This window comes from Rhamphochromis sp. 'chilingali' (genome assembly GCF_963969265.1).
Source record: "Rhamphochromis sp. 'chilingali' genome assembly, chromosome: 5".
NCBI lineage: Eukaryota > Metazoa > Chordata > Actinopteri > Cichliformes > Cichlidae > Rhamphochromis > Rhamphochromis sp. 'chilingali'.
Window position 1 is genome coordinate 35,264,956 of NC_137932.1, and position 8,932 is coordinate 35,273,887.

Below are 8,932 nucleotides of genomic sequence, written 5' to 3' on the forward strand. Positions count from 1 at the left end.
TCATTATAATCAGTAACATTTTATTCTCCTCAGCACTTTCAAACCATTGCTCTCCAATGACTGTTCACTGGAGCCCTAACCCTGCTGTACTCTCTCTGTGCAGTCAGATTGCGGTGGTCCCCCGTCTTCTTTCTGTTTATTTATTCTGATGCTTAAACTGAGCTGATCCTGTTCTTCTGCAAGGGATCCCTCTTCTACAGAAGCCATCCTTCTGGGTGTCACTTCTAACGACAATGTTTGTTGTGTTGACTTACTAACTATACAACCCCCACCCCCCCCACCCCACTCCCCGAAAAAAGATGTTCCTAGGCACCCTCTTTTATACTTTTTTGTCCATTTGTCTCCCTTTCTCTTTCCTCCTCTCTGGACATCCAATCACGCTGTTTACATATAATCACCTGATGTCCAGCCACACCTTATCAGCTTCTCCATCTCCAACCTTTCACCCACTTTTAACTAGGGTAAAGGTTACTTCATGAAAACCACTTTATCATATTTTTATCTTTTCTATGTTATTCTCAAATTTATAGATTCCGTTACATATGAGCATTCAGTCACATATCAATATAGTTCATTTTTCATGCAGTTTATGCAATCTTACTTAGATTTCATTAGCTAATTCTTACATTGATTTTTACATATTCTCTTTTGATTCAAATACATTGTTCTCTTCAAAACTCCTTGTTTGCTGTTCACAATGTAGTCAGTGCAATTTCTTTTATTAAATCATACATTTAGGTCAGACATTCTTTTGGATCAGTGGCTCTTTGGTGTCGTTCACTGCCATCCTACAGACACCCCAGATCAGTATTACGGAATGAAGTATAATTAACTATCAGCAAAATCACAGATGAATTATGGTTCTGTGTTCATCTATTACAACACATAATACCATTTCTTGTGTTCAAAATCATGTAATGTAGCCGCACACAAACAGATAGGATATCTATCTCCTGACATTGGACTCGTCTCTGTGCTTGTCCTGCTACACCTCAGTGCAGCCTTCGATGCTATTGACCATAATATCCTATTAGAGTGATTAGAGCATGCTGGTATTAAAGGTACCAGACTGCAATGTTTTAAATCATACTTATCTAACAGACTTATATTTTTTCATAGAAATAGAGTGTTATCTTTACATACTAAAATTAATGATAGACTTCCGTTAATGCTTCTCTTAAACTCTATCAATAGAAGGCATAGCATACATTTTCTCTGCTGTGCAGAGTATCTATCAACAAAGCCAGATAACACACATAATGACCTTTAATTTCCTGCATCTAAATTCAGATAAAACTGAGGTTATTGTACCTAAATATCTAACCAGGCTTACTCTGGATGGCAGTACCTTGGCCTCCAGGAACACCGTGAGGAATCTTGGATTTGTTTGAGGATCAAAATAAAGAAACACAAAAAGAAGACTTTGAGGGGACCATATGGATATGTCCGTCAGTGTGCATATTAAACAAATATGTAGGACTGCTTTCTTCTATTTTGGCAATATCTCTAGAATTAGAAACATCCTGTCTCAGAGTGTGTATTTGTTCTTCACTCATTCTGTGTTAGTACACTAATCTGCGTTAAATCAGTGTTAACATTCCCAAGCCTGACTGGAGCAGCCCAAAAGCCATGGTGAGTTGGGGTTGACTTAAGACACAGTCTTTCATTGCTGTAGTTGTAGGTTTAAGTGACTGACTTTGGCTGAGATTGTCATCTATTTGCCTTACTGAAACAGAAATCCTAAGAGGAGTGCTGGGCAAAAATGCACAGAAGAGAAAAAAGTAGTTTGTAAAAAGCACGAGAATGAATGGAAAGTTCAACAGGCAATGAGTGGAAAGCTTTTTTGTAGTGCTGTACTCTTGTGCACAGACTTATCGATTGCATCTTGAAATGAGTCATAACCTATGTATGTGTGTCTGTGTGTAGGTGTGTGAGAAGGAGAAGTTGCTGACTGAGAGGAACCAGCTAAAGGCATGTATGGGTGAGTTGTGGGAGAACTTCTCCTGCCTGTCACAGGAGGTGTGCAGGGATGTTCAGCTCAGCCCCGAGCAGGTCCAGTCGTTACACCACTACTGTCCCATGCTGCGCCCCGCCATCTCCACTGCCAGCAACAACACTGCCCACGAGCCCAAGGCCTCCCTCAGCACCAACACCACCACCAGCATTGACCTTACCACCCACTCGGGCTCAGCCACACCAGAACCAACCTTTCACGGTTCACCCGGGCCCTCGGAGAGCGACCCTGACGTGGCTGTCAGAAACAGGGCAGACAAAGATACAAACGGCCAAGACGCCACCAGCTTGTATACAAAGTCAGGGCCACCGGTGGAAAAATCCAACCAGACGGTAACGGTGGATTTTTGCCAGGAAATGACTGACAAATGTACAACTGACGAGCAGCCGAGGAAGGACTGTACTCAGTAGTGGTCGTTCTCTGTTTTGTTTTCTTTTTCATTATTTAATTTTGCTCTTCTGACAAACCCTCTCTCAGGGTTGTTGAGACAGTCAGCATCTGCCAGTGTTCAGTGAAAAACAAGCTTTGTTTGTATTTATATCTTTTTTGACGGTCGACACTAAAGTTGTCTTAACAACAGCAATACTGTTCTCCAGGAATTCTCCTATTACCGTGACAGAGTGGAACTTCTCACCAAACCCTTACGATGGTGCTATACTTGCCCCGGCAGCAACCTCTACAGTGGAGACTTTGTTCTTCATGTGTCACACATCACAACTCAAAGTCAAACCTCATTGGACCTAAACTGCAGCTCGCTTTGTCTCTCTGCATACCAGCAGTATGTCAGTTCCTGCCTTTGTCTTTTCCTCTTCTCTCCTTGCCACTCTGTCTCTCTCAATCTCTTCTACCTCTTTCTGTCTCACTCTGCATCTCTCTCTCTGTCTGTTTCTTCTTTCACTATATCTGAGTGACACTTTTGGTCACAGCAATTCAAACTCAGGAAGAAAAAAATCCTCTGAATGTTCAACCTAATTCATGAAAAATGAGAAAACGGCTTCTGTACACACGGAAGTTGCAAACTGTAAAATGTTCATATGCAAAAATGTCTTCAAACGTCTCTCATTTGTATTGCTGTACAGAAGAAATTTGTACAGATTGTAACCGAAAACATTCCTCCTATGCCTTCCACGTGGAATTGAAAGGAGAAAAAAAAGGCTTTTGCAGGCAGTTAAATGGCTATTTTTATTTCCCACTCATCAGCAATACCATTGTATTTGGATGTTGTACTGGTGACTTTCAAGTGCTTGTTTGGCAGAAGTGTATATAGCATGATGACTGTAACAGTGATTTTGTACAGCTAGACGCCTAGATGTTTCTTTTTCACCGGGGTTATAACAAGGGAAAAATTGTTGCTTTGCTGTTTCCTGTCCTGCCTAACGAACGAGGGGAGCGTTCTTATACTCAGGAGATCAGCTCGATACACATTTAGACACAGTACACACAGGCACGCACACATCGACACACACATTTTGAGCCCCTTGCATGTATAATTGAAGATGTGTTTTCGAGAGCGTGGCTCAGGCTGGCTCTTCTAAATCTTCGACACCTCTTTAAATGTGAAAAAAAAATCCTTGTGTTTTCTTTTTGTTTTTTAAGGAAACGTATTTGTTCCCAGAACTTTAATATATCCTATTTGTTTATACACAATGTTGTCATTTGATGATAGGAGACAGCAAAAAGCCTCTCCGATTTTTTTTTTTTTTTTTCAAATTTATGTTGATTACGATAAAATTGACTAATGAAAAAATGAAAAAGCATACAAACATAAATCACGCACTTTTTTCCTGGCCCCAAGTAAGGGTCTTTACTTCAGACTGCTTAAAAGTCAGAGACTGGAGCACTTAAATTGGCAAAAAATATCTATGAAGAATATGAAAATATGCCGAAGGAAGCTAATATTTCATCTTACATTTTTATTTCTTTAGAAATTGAATAAGCTAATTCAGTTCCTTTGACGTGAAAGCAGTGTGTGTGTTGTTCAGATGATTGAGTAGCAATCATATAAGATAGTAAAGTGTTTAACCTACTTGTGCATTTGTTTTAAACACCCTACTTTGTAATGTGCATGCATGCTACCTAATAGCTATAAACCTAGTTAGTTGGTTTAGCTTTTTTTTTTTTTTTTTGCTTTGTGCATTCTCTCTGGAACATTCTGCTATAAAAATGCATTTTCACATTTCTATATATAAAGAATCTGAAATATGTCAACCCTTGCTAGAGGCAGAAGTAGCAGAGCTCCACACTCCAGTGCAAAGGTTGAATGAAAATGTTCATTGCACTTTAAAGCTCCAATCCAAATTGGCACTCCCTATTAGCCTAACAGGGCTGAAGTTCATGTTTTTACTGTAGTTTCTTTCAAATGTTTCCTATAAAAAAGCTATGCTTATGTTAAAACAGATGAGTATCTAATACAGTACTTTGAAAATGAAATTCCTTAAAAGCTAAACCTTAATGTTAAACTCATTTATTAGCATAGTTGAAAAGCTGCTCTGTTGTCACAAGGGGTCACCATAGCAGGTAGCGCCGCACACAACCTCAAAGAGGATCCGTGTCTCCGGCCAGCGACCTTACACGCAAATGTACAATCAGTAACATTATGGAGACACACAAGCTTATTTGCATTTAATAGCTTACTTGAACAAAATATACTTGTTTGAAATTTTTATGAGCCACTGATGTTCTCACGTTTTCAAGTTTTCTCTGTTGTCTAAACAGTATTGCCCTATTTTACTGCTTCCAGGCTAGCTGAAAGCCATTCAGCTGGCTTTGTCATACTAGAAACCTAATTTCCTCCATGCATGTGTGAAAATGCAATAGTTATGTAAGAAGTAAATTAAGTCATTTTAAAACTTTACTTTAAAGCTTTACATTTTTATTAATAAAACGTGTTTCTGTTTTGTTTTTGTTTGTTTTTTTCAAATAACCTGTAATACAAGATGCTAAAGAAATAGATTATAATTTTACTTAATAAAAATATGTTCCAGGTTTTAAGAATCTATAGCTAATTTGCCATCCGTAAACATTTCCTTATTAGGTTATCAAAAATTAAATAAATATTAGTGTCCATTTTATATGATCATTTGAACCTATTTAAGTGGGCCAGTAGCTTTTGATAGTGCTGTAAAAGGTATATGAAATGTATTTTATCAGGTTATACAGTGGTGCCCTCTTCCTGATTTCCTTTTTATATATGTTTGTCACAATTACACGTTTCAGCTCATCAAACAAATTTAAATATTAGACAAAGATAACACAAGATGAGATGTTTGTCCAGTCTCTTTCTTCTTATTGAATCATGAACATGTGATGGACATGTTTAATGTTGTTCTGGGTTCTTCTGTTACCTCCTGGATGAGTGCTGGGAGGTCACAGATCTGCTCTTGGAGTCATACTGGTAGGCCTGTCACTCCAGTTAATTACTGTTCCATGTTTTCTCTATTTGTGTATGATGGCTTTCACCGTAGTTACAAAGGCTTCAAAATAGCTTTGTAACCCTTAACAGACTGACAGACGTCAGTTACTTTGTTTTTCACCATTTTCTTTAGATCTTGACAGTCTTTTAGCCAGCTTCACCTTGTCAGACAGGTCTGTCAGTAATCAGGCCTGAGTGTGTTTAATGAAACTGAATTCAGCTTTTCAAAAAATGTGGTAAATCACTTTTAATTCATGATTTAAAAAGAGGGGCAATTATTTTGGATAACTTTTCTACCTCTATCAATGAAATCATCATTCAGCTTACTCAGGTTATCTTTATCTAATATTAAAATTTGTTTGATGATCTGAAACAAGTGTGACAAATATGTAAAACACTAGAAAATCAGGAAGGCTTCGACATGTTTCTAACGATTTGTTTCAATTGTTCTCCCCGTGGCTCCGTATGTTTTCTTGAGGTATTCTAGATTCCTCCTCAGTTAAAATGTGGGCATGAACTGTGAAAGCCCTTAAAGACTGGTGACCTTTTCAGGGTGTACATCACACTCTCACCCTCTGACAGCTAAGATGGGCTCCAGCCCTGCTGCAACAATGAATGGGCTAACCAGTTGAGAGAATGGATAGATATTCCAGTTATCAACATAAAATAAAAACACAGAAAGGGGAAGAGTAAACTGTAATAATATATCATTTGACATCAAGAAAAGTAAATAATATTAATAATTGAATTGACTAAAACATGTCATTTAAATTTGTACAACTAAAGTGATTTATTCATTTTCTTAACCTTTTTCTTTTTTCAATTTTAGAGGTGACAGGAAATTCATTCATTTATTCATTTAATCGCAAAAGTCATTTCTAATGTCACTTTAATTTACTTTAGTGAACAGAATTTTAGCATGACATTTGGGGGATGTTAATATACCAAGCATAGCAATTAGCCATACTAGCCTTTTTGCTGATTTTGAGGGTTTTTTTATTGTTTTCTACCCAAATGTTTCGAGGATTGGGGCTTTAAAGATTGCATGACATTTTTCGGAGTTCTCCCCATGACCTTTACTGATGTAAATCCTAGATGTAGTTTGAATGATGACCTTGTTTGTAAGATAATTTCTGTTTCACAGCCAGACAGAGAAAGTGTAACTGTAGTTTAAAAACCTGTTTTAAAATTGTTCAATCGTCCCTGTTTTGTACAAAGACCCACACATGCACACATATGATCACATACACGTACACGTATTGGCACAGAATGAGTGTGGAGCAATAGTGACTCCTCTACAACTGAGCTTGTTTCTTGTTTGTTGAACAGTTTATTTCTAATTTGTTCTTTTATTTGCGTGCACATATTTACTAAAGCAGAGCAGTATTTTCCCATGTTAGCATTCTGTCACATTCAAACAAGAGAACTAAAGCGAAATAATCGACATTTTGACATTTTCTACAAACATTATGCAACTCTTTTTCTAATTCTTTTGATTTGTTTAGAAACTGAGGAAACCTCTTTATATTGCTGTTTGCACACAATGAATTCAAACAGCTGTCTCATGGGAGACGATTAATTCCAATATTATCACAGAATTTCTCTGTGTTATTAATTTAACTTGACATTCCCATAGAGGGAAAATGAACGATGACACAACACTCCCCGTGCATGGTCCAAATTATGGGCATCCTCAGCAAAAATGGTGAGATAATTTAAACATCTTTATTTAACATCAACGCAGCACAGTTTGTACCATTGCTATCGCTAACACTGCTGTTTAAAATGCCACAACAACAAAAAAAAATGCTGTCTTGCCTCTACTGGTATCAACCCACACAGATGGTTTTGGTTTAATTTTGTCCAGATTTTAGTGCATGTGCTTTTCCCTGCACTCAACTATAATGGAAACAAAATTTCAGTCATTCATTGCATGATAATAATGCGATGATAAACTCTCAAACACTGACATGTCAAACCAAAGCTATCTGTAGAATTGGGAAATGTTTTATTGTTATTTGGGTGAACCATCCCTTTAATATCTCAGGGTGCCAAGCATTTACACCTGCTCTCTGCATTGTACTGAAGCAGACTATTTTTTTTTCTTTGTTTGTTTTTACCTGCTTTGTTTGTGCATCAAACCAAAATTTCCTTCAAGCGGTTTTGATATCATTTAACCTTCAGTGCTAATTGAAACCCACACCACTCTGCCCCGCCACCTCCACAATTTAAAAACTCACACACACTTACACACACACATAGCCACTCTCTTTGATGCTCCATTGTCCAGCTAGTGGCCAACGGTCTATTTCAGCCCTCTGTGGCTAATAGCACACAATGAATTAAACTATGCAGAACAAAGGCAGATGCACAGTCGATCATTCTCTGCATGTTCACAAAAAATATGAATTAGTGCAGCTTTAAAGTGATTGAACACAAGTAAAATGAATTATGAATTTGATATTTTGCTAAATGAACTTTTCCTGTATATTTTTTACAGTCAAACAATGTGTTTATTGCCATTACATCAGTTTTTAATTATGTGCACAATTTTGCTGTTGTTGTAGCTCTTTTTGGTTGTTTTTTAATTTTGGATTTGTTTTGTTTTGGGGGTTTGTTGTCATTGCTTCTCTGAAACAAACACTGGCTTTTTAACTCCAAAGGTTGTTCTATTGAAGAATACGAACAAAAACATGCCTTTCTCACAGATTGTTCAACTTTCTTGAAAAAAAAAAAAAGGAAAAAAATTCTGGTTTCCTGGTCGAGTGCACAGGTTGAGATCACTGAGTAGAGTATAAATATAGAATATGTTTACAAATAGGTGTCATGTCACATTTGATCAATTTTTGCCATGTAAAACTTGCTCGGTTCAGTTGAACCGATTCTTGGTGTTGTGGAAGAGACAGAATGAGTTTCCTCACCTTGTCTTTAATCCAACTATTGGGATGGGTCAGCATTACATGGATACAAGTGCACCTCCAATATTTGCCTTAGAACTTGCAGAGGCCATAGTTCACATTTAAGTGAAGCGAGTGTATGCAAGGGCCTGAGCCCCCATCCCTTAGTCACCAGTGCGGACTTTCTCACACTTATCTACCTGTGAAATCCTTCATACCTCTCATAACTGGTCAATGACTGTATCAGCAAACTGCATCAGGTGTTTTTTCTACATGCTTTTTACACAGATTATATGGATTATTGTATTAGTAGGTGCATCATTTTTAATGTAATAGCTCTTAAGCTTGTAGGTGTTGTTTTTTCTCTCATTTTTCTAAATGACTGTTTTGTGTTAATATTGTCAATTTGAAATTACTGTCATTTGCTTATTCTCTACTAAGAGTTCTTACCTAATTTTAAATGCTACATGACCCTAATTAATTAAATGACTTAATAACCATTGTAAATACGGTATTGTGAGAACCCCATTTTCATTCATTTCTATTGCTAGTGTTATATAAATGATTTTTTTTTGTCTAGACACCATTTCTCTTTAAGAAATAAAGAAA

General features: G+C 37.1%; 1 protein-coding gene across 3 annotated transcripts in view; it reads left to right on the plus strand.

Annotated features, from left to right (window-relative positions):
• Positions 1 to 8,932, plus strand: part of bach2b (BTB and CNC homology 1, basic leucine zipper transcription factor 2b) — a 102,027-nt gene extending 93,095 nt beyond the window's left edge. For all 3 annotated transcript variants that reach the window (XM_080881835.1, XM_080881836.1, XM_080881837.1), the window contains one exon: positions 1,927 to 8,932. In XM_080881835.1, the coding sequence (XP_080737961.1) occupies positions 1,927 to 2,424 (498 nt within the window). In that variant the 3' untranslated portion in view covers positions 2,425 to 8,932. The remainder of the gene's footprint in view (positions 1 to 1,926) is intronic.